Source organism: Nomascus leucogenys, chromosome 14 (genome assembly GCF_006542625.1).
Source record: "Nomascus leucogenys isolate Asia chromosome 14, Asia_NLE_v1, whole genome shotgun sequence".
Taxonomy (NCBI): domain Eukaryota; kingdom Metazoa; phylum Chordata; class Mammalia; order Primates; family Hylobatidae; genus Nomascus; species Nomascus leucogenys.
The window spans coordinates 39,828,625-39,846,290 of record NC_044394.1 but is presented as its reverse complement, the minus strand read 5'-3'; the positions used below and the strand labels follow the sequence as shown (position 1 = coordinate 39,846,290).

The window sequence follows — 17,666 nt, the reverse complement described above, 5'->3', positions numbered from 1 at the left end:
TTAATGTTCAAGCAACTTAAAACAAAAAGGTAGATTTAATGCAATAACAATAATCTGAGGATAAATAAATCCACGACAGACTTTAAAGTTTGCAAATCTGTTTCCTTTCTTTGCAGAGAGAATGGTTTTCTGAAAGCACACAGGACTGAAGATGTCAAAACAAAACTTAATTTCTTAGTCTCCAGGTGACACAGGCTTGGTCCTCTCTGCTGCCCTCCAAACACTTGTCACTGGCCAAGATGGTAGTTTCTCTTGTTTAGCTCAGGATGGATGTTAGTTTCAAGAATAACTGGATGGTTTGTTTCCTGAATCATCTTCTTGTGAGCCCATACTCTGTAAAGGTAAAGTGAAGTTATGTATTTATGTTTGCTTTTATCAAGGGTTCCCCGGCAGCCCAATAAGCACACCAGTTACCCTGTCCCTCCCAGAACAAAGCCCCCTGTGAACAAGGACGGGCAATTCCAGGAACCACCCTAAGCATCCCTAAGTGTACTTCCAGGCCATCATCTGAAAATGCTCTCAACTAGTATTTCTCCATGGCCGTGCTGGTAAGGTTTCCAAGAAATATTTAATAACCTGAAACTTAGTTCCCGTGCCTGATGTGACAACACCCCTCCTTCTCCACCCAGCCTACTTCTTATAATAAGGGAACCCTCATCACCTTTTGTACAAACTGAGGGTTCACTGTGATCTCCTGGTCCATGGCTTTCAGCCGCTCATCCAGCTCAATGCACTTCAGCATCTGCATGACAGGCACATTAGAAGGTGGTCAGCGGTGGGTTTAGGTCAGCTGCATCCTTTCTAACTTACGCTGTTCACAAGGGTGCTACAGGTTCACAATCTCTTGATCTGAAACCCCTGGGGCCACATGGGTTTTGGAGCCAGAGTATTTTGGACTCAGAAAGCTAATACATCTATCCTATAATACCCAATATCCCACCCAGCAGGATCTAGGCAAACCTCATAATCAAACACATAGTATCTTTTGCAGTGAAACTGAGTATATTCACACTGAGATAAGTGAAGACTAGACACCATTTCACGTGACACTTTGCCATTAGTTACAAAAAAACATAGTTTTCTGAGATTTAATATTCAGTTCACTTCCCTGCTCAGAGGTAAGAAACACAGACCACCCACAAAACGCCCCCTTCAGCCCCCAGAATCAGGGGCAGCATGCCCTCAGGAGACACAGAGGTGGCTGCTGCAGCTGCAGCCAGGCTGTTGCCTAAAGGGGACTGTCAGGGAGGGCTTTGCTCTTCTCCTCCAGCCACCCCGACTCTGCTTCTCACACAGGGAGAGATGTTTCCTGACCTCCCAACCTGGAACTCCACAGACATTTCAGCAAAAACACAAGGCTCTATGTTGTAAGTGGCAGCTGGGAATAGATAAAGTTATACTAGGCCCTTTAAGTGTTTTCACAGTTAAGGGAGGTTTTGATGAGCTAGCTGGGATATCTAACCCACCATTTATTTATAGCCACACAGTCTGAGAGAGTTTTGTTTTTTCTGAGACAGAGTCTTCCTCTGTTGCCCAGGCTGGAGTGCAGTGGTGTGATCTCAGCTTACTACAACATCTGCCTCCCAGGTTCTAAAGAGATTTTCCTGCCTCAGCCTCCAGAGTAGCTGGGATTACAGGCGTGCACCACCACACACGGCTAATTTTTTATTTTATTTTTTTCAGTAGAGACGGGGTTTTGCCATGTTGGGCAGGCTGGTCTTGAACTCCTGACCTCAGGTGATCCACCCACCTCAGCCTCCCAAAGTGTGGAGGTTATAAGCATGAGCCACCACACCTGGCCTGGAAGAGTTTTAAGCAGCCCATTCTAGGTTTCTTTTGTTGTTGTTGTTGCTTTTCTTGAGACAGTCTTGCTCTGTCACCCAAGGTGGAGGGCAGTGGCACAATCTCGGCTCACTGTAACCCATCTCCAGGGTTCAAGCAACTCTCCTTAAGCAGCCCATTTTGAAATTAACTTTCTAGTAACTAAGATGTTCACAGACTGGGAACTACCTGTACTTAAAACTAAAATTATCCTGGAACATAGGAGCAATTTTCAAATACATCTCAACCATCAATTAAAAAAATAAAAACCTGGCATTCATGTTTACCTCCTGATCAATGTTATGAAGCATGGCTGGGTTATTATATTTTTCAGGGTTATCATGGAAACTGACCATACCGTCCTTCTGGTTAATACTTGCAAAAATCTCACCATCTTCTATCTACAGAAAGAAAAAAAAACAAATCAGGAAAGCAGTTTAGACCTGAATGCTATATGAATAGTCATCCAGTATAATCACAGAAAAGCACGGAAGACAACATGGATATAAACAAACTTGTATATTTTTAAGCGCCATCTGTTTATCCAAGTATTTATTAAATACCTACTATTTGCTAGGCACCATTATAGATGCTAAGAGGTGTAAAACTGATACGCACAAAATCCCTGCCCTTGTGTTTTTGTTATTGAGGTGAAGTCCACACAACATAATTAACCATTTTATTTTATTTATTTATTTATTTATTTGAGATGGAGTCTCGCTGTCCCCCAGGCTGGAGTGCAGTGGTGCATTCTCAGCTCATTGCAACCTCCGCCTTCAGGGTTCAAGCAATTCTCCTGCCTCAGCCTCCCAAGTAACTGGGACTACAGGCACCCGCCACCACGCCCGGCTAATTTTTTGTATTTTTAGTAGAGATGGGGTTTCGCTGTGTTAGCCAGGATGGTCTCGATCTCCTGACCTCGTGATCCGCCCGCCTCAGCCTCCCAAAGTGCTGGGATTACAGGCGTGAGCCACTGCACCCAGCCTGTTTTTTTTTGAGATGGAGTTTCGCTCTTGTTGCCCAGGCTGGAGTGTAACAGCGCAATCTTGGCTCACTGCAACCTCCGCCTCCCGAGTTCAAGCAATTCTCCTGCTTCAGCCTCCCGAGTAGCTGGGATTACAGGCATGTGCCACCACGCCCGGCTAATTTTTTATTTTTAGTAGAGACAGGGTTTCTCCATGTTGGTCAGGCTGGTCTCCAACTCCCGACCTCAGGTGATCCACCCGCCTCGGCCTCCCAAAGTGCTGGGATTATAGGCGTGAGCCACCGCGTCCAGCCATTTTTTTGTATTTTTAATAAACACGGGGTTTCACCATGTTGGCCAGGCTGGTTTCGAACTCTTAACCTCAAATGATCCACCCGCCTCGGCCTCCCAAAATGCTGGGATTACAGGCATGGGCCACTGCGCCTGGCCTACCTTTTTAAAGTGAGCAATTAATTGGCATTTAATGCATTCTACAATGTTGTGCCACCACCACATTGGTGCCACCACATAGTTCTGAAGCATTTTCGTCACTCCAGAAAGAGGCCCTAGGCCCGTTAGCAGTCCCTCCCCATTCCCTCCTTCTCCTCCCAGCCCCTGGAAACCACCAATCTGTTGTTGTCTCTTATGGATTTGCCTTTTCTGGATATATGAATGGAATCATATACTATGTAATCTTTTGTGGTCTGGCTTCCCTTAGCATGATGTGTTTGAGGTGCCCTTGCATTTTTCAACATCAACTGCACAGAAATATAACTTACATTGCCTTTTTTTTTTTTTTTTTTTTTTTTTGAGACAGGGTCTCGCTCTGTTGCCTAGGCTGGAGTGTAGTGGCTTGATCTCTGCTCACTGCAACCTCCACCTCCTGGGTTCAGGGAATTCTCCTGCCTCAGCCTCCTAAGTAGCTGGGACTACAGGTGTGTACCACCATGCCCAGCTAATTTTTTTTATTTTTAGTAGAGACAATGTTTTGCCATGTTGCCCAGGCTGGGCCACTGTATTTTAAAAAGTAAAGCCTAACACATTTTCTTTTCATCCCAGTGGAAACTATCTTCTGATTCAAGAAAACTTTACTACCACTGGGGATTCCAAGATAGATTCAAGGTCTATATATTATTTATTTGCATCAGTTACTGGGGAATTATTTGACTGATCCTCAAAGCCCAATCCTGCCCATGAAGTTAAAAAGTGAGATACCAATAAAAGTACAAAACAGGTATTTTATTCCTAACAAGATGTTCCACACGGTGATAATAACTTGTCCATTTGTTAGCAGTGAAACTGCTGGCCTACTCTCTCTAGCTTTGGAAGGGATAGATGCTATTTAGTGAAACAGCAACCAGCCCAATACATATTATACAAAATGCATAGTTCTCTATGTGATCACAGAGAGCTGCCTCTTTAAGCAGATGGAATGTATCTAAGCAAAATTTGGACCTACCTTCACCATAGCAGCACTATTCCTAATAAATAAACCAGAACTGGAAACAACCCCAATGTCCAACTATTTATTTATTTACATTATTTGAGACAAGAGTCTTGCACTGTTGCCCAGGCTGGAGTGCAGTGGCGTGATCTCGGCTCACTGCAAGCTCCACCTCCCAGGTTCATGCCATTCTCCTGCCTCAGCCTCCCGAGTAGCTGGGACTACAGGCACCCACCACTACGCCCGGCTAATTTTTTGTACTTTTAGTAGAGACGGGGTTTCACTGTGTTAGCCAGGATGGTCTCAATCTCCTGACCTCATGATCTGCCTGCCTCAGCCTCCCAAAGTGCTGGAATGACAGGTGTGAGCCACCATATCCGGCCTATTTATTTTTTTGGAGACGGAGTTTCACTCTAGTCACCCAAGCTGGAGTGCAATGGTGTGATCTCCAGTCACCGCAACCTCTGCCTCCTGGGTTCAAGCGATTCTCCAGTCTCAGCCTCCCAAGTAGCTGGGATTACAGGCACCCGCCACCACGCCTAGCTAATTTTTTTTGTATTTTTAGTAGAGACGGGGTTTCACCATGTTGGCCAGGCTGCTCTTGAACTCCTGACCTCAGGTGAGCCACCTGCCTCAGCCTCCCAAAGTGCTGGGATTACAGGCACCACGCCCAGCCTGTCCAACTAATTAAAATGAAAAGGTGTATCAAACACTGGAACATTGTAGCCCTGAAAACGAATGAACTACGGCTACATACAGCATCACGCATGACTCTCACAATGCTGAGCCAAAAAACCAGATTCCCAGAAAGAATGTGCTGTGTGTTTCCTTCTACATCAAGCTCAGAAACAAACAGAACTAAAATAGGATGTTAGAAGTCAGGATGGGAGGCCGGGCACGGTGGCTCACGCCTGTAATCCCAGCACTTTGGGAGGCCAAGGTCAGGAGATCAAGACCATCCTGGCTAACACGGTGAAACCCCATCTCTACTAAAAATACAAAAAATTAGCCGGGAGTAGTGGCGGGTGCCTGTAGTCCCAGCTACTCGGGAGGCTGAGGCAGGCTGAGGCAGGAGAATGGCGTGAACCCGGGAGGTGGAGCTTGCAGTGAGCCGAGATCGCACCACTGCAATCTAAGCCTGGGCAACAGGGCCAGACTCCGTCTCAAAAAAAAAGAAGTCAGGATGGGAACAACCTTTCTAGAGAGGAACAGGGCTGGAAGCAGGCCCAAGGGATATTTTCCAGGTGCTGGTCATAATCTGTTCCTTCTTCTAGGTGTTGGAATCTTTGTGAAAATGTGTTTAGCTGTACACTTTAGTGTACTTTTCCAATGTTTACTTTAAAAAAAAAAAAAACCTGGTCTCACAGACCTTTCATTCCAGAAGGGTTTCTCAAGCCTGGCAGTCCTGACATTTGGGGGCAGATAATGCTTTGGTGTGTGGGCTGTCCTGGGTACTGCAGGACGTTTAGCAGCATCCCTGGCCTGTACCCATTAGATGCCAGTAGCACCCCCATCTGCGAAAACCAAAACTGCTTCCAGACGTTGCCTAATGTCTCCTGGCAGACAAAATCACCCTCAGAGGAGAACCACTGTTCCAGAGCCTGTCAGGGTGTCTGGGCTGGTTAAGCAGGGTTCAAAACTCACACCCACTTTGCCCCCTCAACGCGCTGCTAGCTAGTATGTCCTGTCTGGTGTCATAACCACTCATGTATTTCTTCTCACTCACCACTGAAGAGGGAATTTCTTGGGGAAAGCATCTATAGCTTATTCATTCTGTGTAACCCCTGTGGGGTTACCAAGATGCTCTTAGCAGACACAAGTCATAGAGGTATGGTTTTGTTTGGTGTGTGCCTGTTTTGAACGGTAGGTTGAAGCAAAAAACCCTTTAGAACACTTGTAAATTGAACTATCAAAATGAAATACTCAGCTAGGTGCAGTGGCTGTATCCAGCTGTAATCCCAGCACTTTGGGAGGCCAAGGTGGGAAGGTCACTTGAGGCCAGAAGTCTCAAGTTATGCCTGGCCAACATAAAGAGACCCTGCCTCTACAAAAAATTTAAAAATTAGCCAGGTGTGGTGGTACACATCTGTAGTCCCAGCTACTTGGGAGGCTGAGGTGAGAGGATCATTTAAGCCTAGGCAGTCAAGGCTGCAGTGAGCCATGATTACGCCACTGCACTCCAGCCTGGGCAACACAGCAAGACCTTGTCTCAATCAATCAATCAATCAAAATACTCCTAATTCTGAAATCATACAGGGGGTCATATGAAGCTTTGCCTGTCCTGAGCTGAGGAGACAGGTTTTCAGTGAACTAAAACCAGATCAGAACTATGTACTTATGTAACTGAATAGGCAGGTAGATTACAATATATCAATGTGGTGGGTTATCATATAGTCATTTAAATGATGCTTATCCAAATCAGGAGTGGTTGCCTGGTTGGGGTGGGGCTGAGAGTGGGGAAACGCAACTGGGAGGTTTAAGTGTCAGGGCACTGGTGCTATTTCATTTCCTAAGCTGGGTGCTAAGTCCGTGGGTGTGTGCTCTGGCCTCCTTTATGTCAGTGCTGCTTATAGACCAAAACCCTCAGTGAGGGAAGAGGCTGAGTCAGAATGTCAGTCAATGATGTCACTAAGCACACTGTGTAGTTCAGCAAACATTGTTCAGCAAGGTTTCTTGCTGCAGCAGTTGCTTGATGTACGTACTGGCAAAAGCTTGTTATCTCATCACAGATAAGCAGAGAAAGTAGTGCTACCTTATACCTCTTTGTATACCCAAAATATTTTATGAGTGTTATGAGGTTTACAAAAATTCTGATAATGAAAATATGTAGGCCGGGCGTGGTGGCTCACACCTGTAATCCCAGCACTTTGGGAGGCTGAGGCGGGCGGATCACAAGGTCAGGAGATCAAGACCATCCTGGCTAACACAGTGAAACCCCGTCTCTACTAAAAATACAAAAAATTAGCCGGGCGAGGTGGCGGGCGCCTGTAGTCCCAGCTACTCGGGAGGCTGAGGCAGGAGAATGGCGTGAACCCCAGGGGGCGGAGCCTGCAGTGAGCCGAGATCGCGCCACTGCACTCCAGCCTGGGCGACAGCGAGACTCTGTCTCAAAAAAAAAAAAAAAAAAAAAAAAAAAGAAAATATGTAAATATAGCCACCTGTAATACCAGCTATTCGGGAGGCTGAGGCAGGAGAATTGTTTGAACCCTGGAGGTGGGGGTTGCAGTGAGCTGAGATCACACCACTGCACTCCAGCCTGGGCAACAGAGCAAGAGTCCACCTCAAAATAAAATAAAAGAAAATAATAAGGAGTATAGGGCTGGGCGCAGTGGCTCACATATGTAATCCCAACAATTTGGGAGGCCCAGGAGGGCAGACTGAGCCTAGGAGTTCAAGCCCAGCCTGGGCAACATGGAGAAACCCCATCTCTTCAAAAAAATACAAAAATTAGTCAGGCATGGTGACACATGCCTGTAGTCCCAGCTACTTGGGAGGCTGAGGTAGGCGGATTACTTGAACCCAGGGAATTGAGGCTGCAGTAAGGCGAGATTGCACCACTGCACACCAGCCTGGGCAACAAGATGAAGCCATCTCAAAAAAAAAAAAAAAAAAAAAAAAAAAAAAAAAAAAAAAAAAAAAAAAAAAGAAGCACAAATAGGACGCAAGCCTGATGTGTATATCATATGAGCACACCAAAACTAGAAACCATATGGACTATAAGGAAATAGACCAAATTGTCAATAGTGGTAGACTTTGGAGGCTCCCCCTGCTTTTCTCCTTTTTAATATTTTCCACAATGAACATCTGTTACTCTTACAGTAACAAAAATCCAGTAATTAATTTTAAAAAAAATGAAAATCCAGGCCAGGCACAGTGGCTCATGCCTGTAATCCCAGCACTTTGGGAGGCCAAGGGGGGGCAGATCACGTGGTCAGGAGTTCGAGACCAGCCTGACCAACACAGTGAAACCCCATCTCTACTAAAAATACAAAAAATTAGCTGGGCATGGTGGTGCATGCCTGTAGTCCCAGCTCTTGGGAGGCTGAGGCAAGAGAATCACTTGAATCCGGGAGGTGGAGGTTGCAGTGAGCCAAGACTGCGCCACTACACTCCAGCCTGGTGACAGACGGAGACTCCATCTCAAAAAGAAAAAAAAAGAAAAAGAAAAAGAAAATCCACTTACCATGTGCAGAACATATTTTTCTGCCTCCTGAGGTCCAGATAACTGCACACGACTTGCCATATCTTGTAATGATAGAGTTAAAAAGGTCTGAAAGTCAGAAGCAGAATTAGTCACAGGTAGGAACAACGAAGGAAGGACATTTTATTAAATGTGTACAGAGCGACCAGGCGTGGTGGCTCATGTCTGTAATCCCAGCACTTTGGGAGGCTGAGGCAGGCAGATCATGAGGTCAGGAGATTGAGACCATCTTGGCTAACATGGTGAAACCCTGTCTCTACTAAAAATACAAAAAATTAGCTGGCATGGTGGTGCACACCTGTAGTCCCAGCTACTTTGGAGGCTGAGACAGGAGAATCGCTTGAACCCAGGAAGCGGAGGTTGCAATGAGTGGAGATTGAGCCACTGGACTCCAGCCTGGGTGACAAAGTGAGACTCTGTCTCAAAACAAAAAACAAAAAAACAAAAAAGAATTAGCCAGGCATGGTGGCACGCGTCTGTAGTCCCAGCTACTTGGGAGGCTGAGGCAAGAGAATCAGAGAACTGCTTGAACCTAGGAGGTGGAGGTTGCAGTGAGCTGAGACCACGCCACTGCTCTCCAGTCTGGATGACAGAGCAAGACTCTATCTCAAAAAAAAAAAAAGAAATGTTTACAGAGCTCTTCCCATTGATGTACAGAATAAATTTGTGTAGATGACTTAAAACTGATGGGCCGGGCATGGTGGCTCACACCTGTAATCCCAGCACTTTGGGAGTCCGAGGTGGGTGGATCAATTGAGGTCAAGAGTTCCAGACCAGCCTGGCCAACATGACGAAACTCCACCTCTACTAAAAACGCAGAAATGTGCCGGGCATGGTGGCAGGCACCTGTAATCCCAGCTGCTCGGGAGGCTGAGGCAGGATAATCGCTTAAAGTTGGGAGGTGGAGGTTGCAGCGAGCCGAGATCGTATGACTGCACTCCCGCCTGGGCAACAGAGTGAGACTCTATCTCAACATACATAACTAACTAACTAACTAACTAACTAACTAATAGGCCGGGCATGGTGGCTCATGCCTGTAATCCCAGCACTTTGGGAGGCCCAGGCGGGTGGATCACGAGGTCAGGAGATTGAGACCATCCTGGCTAACATGGTGAAACCCTGTCTCTACTAAAAATCCAAAAAGAAAAAAAAATTAGCCAGGCGTGGTGGTGGGCACCTGTAGTCCTAGCTACTTGGGAGGCTGAGGCAGGAGAATGGCATGAACCCAAGAGGCAGAGCTTGCAGTGAGCCAAGATCGCACAACTGCACTCCAGCCTGGGCAAATGAGCAAGACTCTGTCACAAAAAAAAAAATAAAAAAATAAAAACTGATAAACCCAGTGGTTTGTCATCAATTTCCTTGAGGAGTAATGAAAAAGAATTTTATATATATGCAAACTGAAAAGGAATACAAGGTATGCACATCATTATGAAGATTTTCATCTTTTGAATTTTGTAGTATAAATGTATAATTATTAAATATAATTGAAAAAATAACATTCATCATTCAAAATTCAAAGTTAACATTAAAAAAAATTTTTTTTTTTGAGATGGAGTCTTGCTCTGTCCCCCAGGCTGGAGTGCAGTGGCGTGATCTCGGCTCACTGCAAGCTCCGCCTCCCGGGTTCACGCCATTCTCCTGCCTCAGCCTCCCGAGTAGCTGGGACTACAGGCGCCCACCGCCGCGCCCGGCTAATTTTTTGTATTTTTTTAGTAGAGACGGGGTTTCACCGTGTTATCCAGGATGGTCTCGATCTCCTGACCTCGTGATCTGCCCACCTCAGCCTCCCAAAGTGCTGGGATTACAGACTTGAGCCACCGCGCCCGGCCAAAGTTAACATTTTTAAACAAATGGGGGAGTTAAATAAAAGAGGCTACACACTTGTGATACATGAGGGAAACCAGTGTTTACCACTGCTCTCTTGGGATCTGACGAAAATGGCCCCTTTCAGAAACACATTAAAAGAGCTCTATTCTTAATGGCAGCTGGCAATATTTACAACAATGGCATTTTCAGAACTGGGCATATTAAAACCCTCATCTTGAAAATTCTTTTTTTTTTTTTTTTTGAGATGGAGTCTTGCTCTGTTGCCCAGGCTAGAGTGCAGAGGCGCAATCATAGTTCATAGCAGCTCAAGGGAACCTCCTGTTTCAGCCTCCTGAGTAGCTGAGACTACAGGTGTGCACCACTGTGCCCAGCTAATTTTATTTTTTTTATTTTTTGTAGAGGTGGGATCTTACTTAGCTGCCCAGACTGGTTTCAAGCTCCTGGTTTCAAGCTATCCTCCTGCCTCAGCTCCCCAAAGTGCTGGAAGTACAGGGGATAAGCCACTGTGTCTGGCCATAAATTCTTGATGAGCCAATAGTTTTAAAACCTACATATACTTTAGTTCAGAGAATAGTACCCAAGAAATTGAAATTACTGCTAACTTTAAGAAGTACACAAGTAGTTTAATACAAACGAAGACTCAAAAGTCAACATTCTAGCCTGGCCAACACAGTGGGATGCCATCTCTACAAAAAATGTAAAAGTAGGCCAGGCGCAGTGGCTCATGCCTGTAATCTTAGCACTTTGGGAGGCCAAAGTGGGCGGATCACAAGGTCAGGAGTTTGAGACCAGCCTGGCCAACATGGCGAAACCCCATGTCTACTAAAAATACAAAAATTAGCCAGGTGTGGTGGTGTGCACCTGTAGTCCCAGCTACTCAGGAGGTTGAGGCAGGAGAATCGCTTGAACCCAGGAGGCAGAGGCTGCAGTGAGCAAAGATCGCACCACTGCACTCCAGCCTGGACAACAGAGTGAGACTCAGTCTCACATAAAAAAAAAGAAAAAGAAAAAATACCAAACAAACAAAAAAGCAGGGTCAAGAATAGCACGTAGAGTATGACCCCAATTACATATAACTGGGAGAGTCTATGCATACACATAGAAAAGAAACAGAGAAGAGGAACCTAGGAAAACATCTACTAGGCCGGGCGCGGTGGCTCACGCTTGTAATCCCAGCACTTTGGGAGGCCGAGGCGGGCGGATCACAAGGTCAGGAGATTGAGACCATCCTAGCTAACACGGTGAAACCCCGTCTCTACTAAAAATACAAAAAATTAGCCGGGTGTGGTGGCGGGCACCTGTAGTCCCAGCTACTTGGGAGGCTGAGGCAGGAGAATGGCGTGAACCCGGGAGGCAGAGCTTGCAGTGAGCCAAGATCGTGACACTGCACTTCAGCCTGGGCGACAGAGCAAGACTCCGTCTCAAAAAAAAAAAAAGGAAAAGAAAAAAACATCTACTAAAATGTTAACACAAAGTAATATTTCAATGGGAGAGGTGGCAGATTTAACCCATCCCTAGCTGCCTTCCATCCCAGCCATGCCATCACCTAGTGATACAGTCTACCTATTGAGACTTCTTTGGATTTTCTAGTAAGAAAAACTTGGCTAGAAAAATCCTTTGATGTTTCCCCCTTCTTTTCATTTTAGCACTGGGACATCATGCCAAAAATGGAGCAGCCACTATCACAGATGTAACCTTCTGACTAGCTATGTCCTTTAAAGACACGGTTCCTGCCCACCATACCTTATGGTAGCCCTCCCCAGGTCCCTCTGGCAGGCAGTGCTTGTGAGCTCAGTATACCACAGTCCACCACTTTGTGTCAACACACAAAGGACCCAGGACCTTGATGACTTTGTGAGTCACTGCCCCAGCCCTGGAAAGACCATTTCGAGTTGAGACTTCCTGTTTGATCAAAAAAAAAATTTTTTTTTTTTTTGAGATGGAGTCTCGCTTTGTCGCCCAGACTGGAGTGCAGTGGCGCAATCTCGGCTCACAGCAACCTCTATCTCCTGGGTTCAAATGATTCTCCTGCCTCACCCTTCCAAGTAGCTGGGATTACAGGTATGTGCCACCACGCCCAACTAATTTTTGAAACCGTTATTTAATATTCACTTGTTATTTTGCAATTTAACATCTTTTGTAACATGTACTATCTTTTATGTTTGTTAGCATTTGGGTTCTTTTATCTAAACCTCAATTACTAGTCACGAACAGAGTGCAGCTGTTTTTTAATGGCTACCTCTTGACGGCGAAAGACAGAAATTTACTTAGAATGGTTCTGTTGGCACTTGGGCCAAAAAGAAAATTTTATGGAGAGAATTAGGCTGCTTGTTATTTAAGTCTCTTAGATCCTGGTCTTTTAAACCTGTAGGTCAAGCTGGTTTTTCTGGCTCACAAGTTACACTAGTTTTGATCTTTGAGTTGATTTCTCTTTCACGTTCTTCATTTTTCTCATAAAAGTTAACTTTTTACAAATTCACTACTGATTTCCTTCTATTCTAGAAGCTATGGCTAGTCTTTCTAGAGTATTTGGAAGGATTCTTTTTCTTGCCCACTGACCCTCTCCTCACCTTCCTTCCTCTTCTCCTTAGGATCCTTTATCCTTGTATGAAGGTCTGCCCATCTCACAGCCACCCCGACCCACCTCTCTTCTCTAGCTTCTCCATTGGGCTAGGGGAAGTCACCTCTCCCCTAAGTCCTCACATAGCCAAATCCATCAGCCTTTTCCATTGCTGGGTAGCCTAGCAACAAACAGCTACCCTATTCTGGTTCCTTGGCTCATCCCCAACCATCCATCACCATGGCTGACACAAGGCAAAGGATGTGCACAGGAACAGATATACTGTGTTCTCAGCAGCTGTGAACTATACATCTCTGGCCAGACTTCCCAAGAGAAAAAAGCAATCCTCTATTTGTTGAGCTACAGGATTTGTGTAACTTGCAGCCTATACCTTCCTAAAACACAAAAGATTTCATTTTTCATTATTTTTCTGTACTGTTTGAACGTTTGATTTTAAGCATATTTTCTATAGTCAAAACCCAGCAGGTTATTTTTCATCTTGAAAATAAAAATTATAGAATTGGCTTACATCCTAGAAGAAAATAAAAATTGTATAATTGGCTTACATCCTAGAAGTCAATTGCACAAAGTTTGTACAACCCTGGCCTAAATGGTAATATCCCAGTAGTACTATGTTCACATAAGTTGTTCTCATTGGCTGGGTGCAGTGGTTCATGTCTGTAATCCCAGCACTTTGGGAGGCCAAGGCAGGTGGATCACATGAGGACAGGAGTTCGAGACCGCCTGGCCAACAAAGCGAAACCTTGTCTCTACAAAAAATACAAAAAATTAGCTGGGCGTGGTGGCTCACACCTGTGGTCCCAGCTGCTTGGGAGGCTGAGGTGGGTAGATCACTTGAGCTCAGGAGGCAGAGGGTGCAATGAGCCGAGATCATGCCACTGCACTCCAGCCTGGGCAACAGAGCAAGGCACTGTGTCAAGAGAAAAAAAAAAAAAAGATGTTCTAATAAGAGATCAGCACAGACAGACAGGTTGCAAGGCTGGTGACAATGCACTGAGGTCTGCATCATTAGCAGCCCTCATCTGCCCTGCTGGAGCTGCTGACCTCTCTGAGGCTGCCTTTCACTGCCTCCCAATGTAGCCTTGTCTCCTACGTTTCTTCCTCTTCACCTGCTCCAAATACCCTGCTCTAGCCCTGAAAAGACCAAAGGTATAAATCAAATTCTTTCTAAGAAGCCAATCACAAGAGAGTTCTCTCTCAGCACAGAAATCCTGCCATGCTTTATCCCTGTACCTGCTTCCTCAGCTCTGAAAAGGGAGAGAAAGGGAAACATGGCTCCCAGGGGGTCAGGAGCTGCCTTGTGAAGGTGGCGCTTTCCTCACCTTTGTTAGCCTCTGAATATTCTTCTTATAAAGAGATGACAAGCATTGCTTCACCAGCCCCATGTTGTTATCGCGAGTGAAGGTTTCACTGTGCTTATTCACCAGGTTTCGGAGTTCTGAGGGGTTGTTGGTTGAATACACTTGTGCTAACTCGTGGTATGCATTGCTAAGAGGCTAAAGATGCAAAGGAAGGAAAAAATTAAGATTAAAACTTCAGAAGAGGCCAGGCGTGGGGGCTCATGCCTGTAATCTCAACACTTTGGGAGGCCGAGGCGGACAAATCACCTGAGGTCAGGGGTTAAAGACCAGCCTGACCAACATGAAGAAACCCCGTCTCTACTAAAAATACAAAATTAACCGGGCGTGGTAGCATATGCCTGTAATCCCAGCTCCTTGGGAGGCTGAGGCAAGAGAATCGCTTGAACCCGGGAGGTGGAGGTTGCGGTGAGCCAAGATCATGCCACTGCACTCCAGCCTGGGCAACAAAGCAAAACTCCGTCTCAAAAAAACAAACAAACAAACAAACAAAAAACAAACAAACTTCAGAAGACTCAAATGTGTATAGGAAGCAAAAACACACTTACATACTATTTTTTAAGCAAGTATATCCCATATTGTCAGGTAACAACACACTGTTACCCTACAAATTATAATTTACCCAAAGCAAATGCCTGGTCTTTAAGACCAGGGATAGAAAGTCACTATGGAGTAATTCATTTTCCACAAAATTTTGTAGTACAGACCAAGTAATAACACAGCAGGTGAAAACCCACTGAATTTAGTGAAGGCACACGTCTTCATTGTGGTTCTGTTTTTCTACTGATAAATCATATAGAGAAGAATCAAAATATTCATCATTCCCAACTCTCCCTCTCTCTTTCTCACACCTCACCAGATGCAATGGGACAATCTGCTACTTCTGCTATCAAGAAGGAAGACAGGGCCAGGCATGGTGACTCATGCCTGTAATCCCAGCACTTTGGGAGGCCGAGGCAGGTGGATCACGAGGTCAGGAGATCGAGACAATCCTGGCTAACACGGTGAAACCACATCTCCACTAAAAATACAAAAAATTAGCTGGGCATGGTGGCACATGCCTGTAGTCCCAGCTACTCGGGAGGCTAAGGCAGGAGAATCGCTTGAACCCAGGAGGCAGAGGTTGCAGGTCGCGCCACTGCACTCCAGCCTCGGCGACAGAGCAAGACTCCGTCTCAGAATAAATAAATAAATAAAATAAAATAAAAAGAAATATAACAAAACAAAATAAAGGCCAGGCTCAGTGGCACACACCTGTAATCCCAGCACTCTGGGGGGCAGAGGCAGAAGGACTGCTTGAGGCCTGCTTGAGGCCAGGAGTTCAAGACCAACCTGGCCAACATAGCGAGACTCTGTCTCTGGGGAAAAAAAAAAAAATCAACTGTTATAGGAGCTTAAACACCTATAGCTGTAAGTATCTAGAGCACAAGTTTGAAAATGGGTTCCTGAGAAATATTCCATCCCAATTAGCTAACGAGAATGTGTAGCAGACATTCAATAAATGTCTGCTCACCTGAAGCTGTTAGGAGAGCGAAATCACTATAAAACCAAGTTACAGAACTGTATCATTGCAATTTCTTTATATACTCAACATGCTCACGTAAGAAATCAGTTTTATGTAAAAAACTTACCTTAATGAATCTACCCACAATTTGAGATGTATATTTTGGTAGCTGTTGTACTTTGCCAAGTAATATCAAAGACACTAAAATATACTTTTTATATGATTCCAACATGATATGACTGACCGCCATGGCAGGAGTAGTTATAGCCTAGGCAAGAGAAGAATGCTTACTGTAAAGAGAACATACCACAGTAGCAAACAGCAACCAACCACATCTATCACATTAATTATACGTCAATAATACTTTTTAAATGTCCCATTATTTTTATAACAGCCTTATTGAGATAGAATTCATTTTATTTTTATTTATGCATTTTTGAGAGACAGGGTCTCACTCTCTGTCATCTAGGCTGGAGCACAGTGATGTAATTATGGCTCACTGTACCCTCAAACTCCTTGGGTTCAAGCAATCTTCCTGCCTCAGCCTGCTTAGTACCTGGGACTATAGGCGTGGGCCACCATGCTTGACTAATTCTAAAATTTTTTGTAGAGGCCAAGCACGGTGGCTCACGCCTGTAATCCCAGCACTTTGGGAGGCCGAGGCGGGCAGATCACAAGGTCAGGAGATTGAGACCATCCTGGCTAACACAGTGAAACCCCGTCTCTACTAAAAATACAAAAAAATTAGCCGGATGTGGTGGTGGGTGCCTGTAGTCCCAGCTACTCGGGAGGCTGAGGCAGAAGAATGGCGTGAACCAGGGAGGCGGAGCTTGCAGTGAGCCGGGATCACGCCACTGCACTCCAGCCTGGGCGACAGAGCGAGACTCCATCTCAAAAAAAAAAAAAAAAAAAAAAAAAAAGAGATTCTCCTGCCTCAGTCTCCCGAGTAGCTGGGATTACAGGCGCCTGCTGCCAGGCCCAGCTAATTTTTGCATTTTTAGTAGAGACATTTTCACCATGTTGGCCAGGCTGGTCTTGAATTCCTGACCTCGGCCTGCCTCAGCCTCCCAACGTGCTGGGATTACAGGTGTGAGCCACCTCGCCCAGTCTCCTGCCTTTTCTTTTTTTTTTTTGAGATGGAGTTTTGCTCTTGTTGCCCAAGCTGGAGTGCAATGGCGCGATCTCGGCTCACTGCAACCTCTGCCTCCTGGGTTCAAGCAATTCTCCTGCCTCAGCCTCCTGAGCAGCTCAGCTAGGATTACAGGCATGCACCACCATGCCCAGCTAATTTTGTATTTTTAGTAGAGATGGGGGTTTCTCCACGTTAGTCAGGCTGGTCTCGAACTCCCGACCTCAGGTGATCTGCCGGCCTCAGCCTCCCAAAGTGCTGGGATTACAGGCGTGAGCCACCGCACTCGGCCGCCTCTTACCTTTTTAACACCCACATCATCTTGATATTTCAAGATCAAGTTTGCTCATGAGTTATTATATTTGGCTACAGCAATGATAATGCATCCAGTGGCTATGAAGTGCATTTTTATAATTTTCTGAATGCGTAGTCTTAAAGAGAAGTCACCTTGAAGATTTAACCTGACTAGACACGTGCTTTAATGACACCATCTCTGCCTACCGGCATCTTATGGTGGCCCTCCTCAGGTCCCCTCAACAGGGCACATCAACCACTCATTGTGGTATGGTTCAGAGCCACGGCATTGTGGTATGGCTCAGAGCCACGGATGTGTGTACGTGTGTGTGTATTATGTATTAGAATTCCAACTAAACTGAGCTCTCTGAAGGTTTTAAATATCCTTTATTACTTAATACATGCTATGAACTAAATAGGAACTTACGACATCTAACTAATTTACCTTAAGACAAGTAGTTTATCAATCAATATTGTGTATCTCTTTTTCAGAGTCTGAATAAACCTCCAGAATATTCTACCAAATTGTGTACTGTGTTTCAT

The 17,666-nt window shown here is 45.3% G+C and overlaps 1 protein-coding gene across 5 annotated transcripts in view; it reads right to left on the bottom strand.

Moving 5' to 3' along the window:
* Nucleotides 1-17,666, bottom strand: part of COPS3 (COP9 signalosome subunit 3) — a 34,633-nt gene continuing 16,967 nt past the window's right edge. For all 5 annotated transcript variants that reach the window (XM_030827200.1, XM_030827201.1, XM_030827204.1 and 2 more), the window contains 6 exons: nucleotides 15,828-15,968; nucleotides 14,161-14,334; nucleotides 8,413-8,499; nucleotides 2,109-2,222; nucleotides 662-742; nucleotides 1-333 (listed from right to left, as the gene is read on the bottom strand). In XM_030827200.1, coding sequence (XP_030683060.1) covers nucleotides 280-333; nucleotides 662-742; nucleotides 2,109-2,222; nucleotides 8,413-8,499; nucleotides 14,161-14,334; nucleotides 15,828-15,968 — 651 coding nt within the window. In that variant the 3' untranslated portion in view covers nucleotides 1-279. The remainder of the gene's footprint in view (nucleotides 334-661; nucleotides 743-2,108; nucleotides 2,223-8,412; nucleotides 8,500-14,160; nucleotides 14,335-15,827; nucleotides 15,969-17,666) is intronic.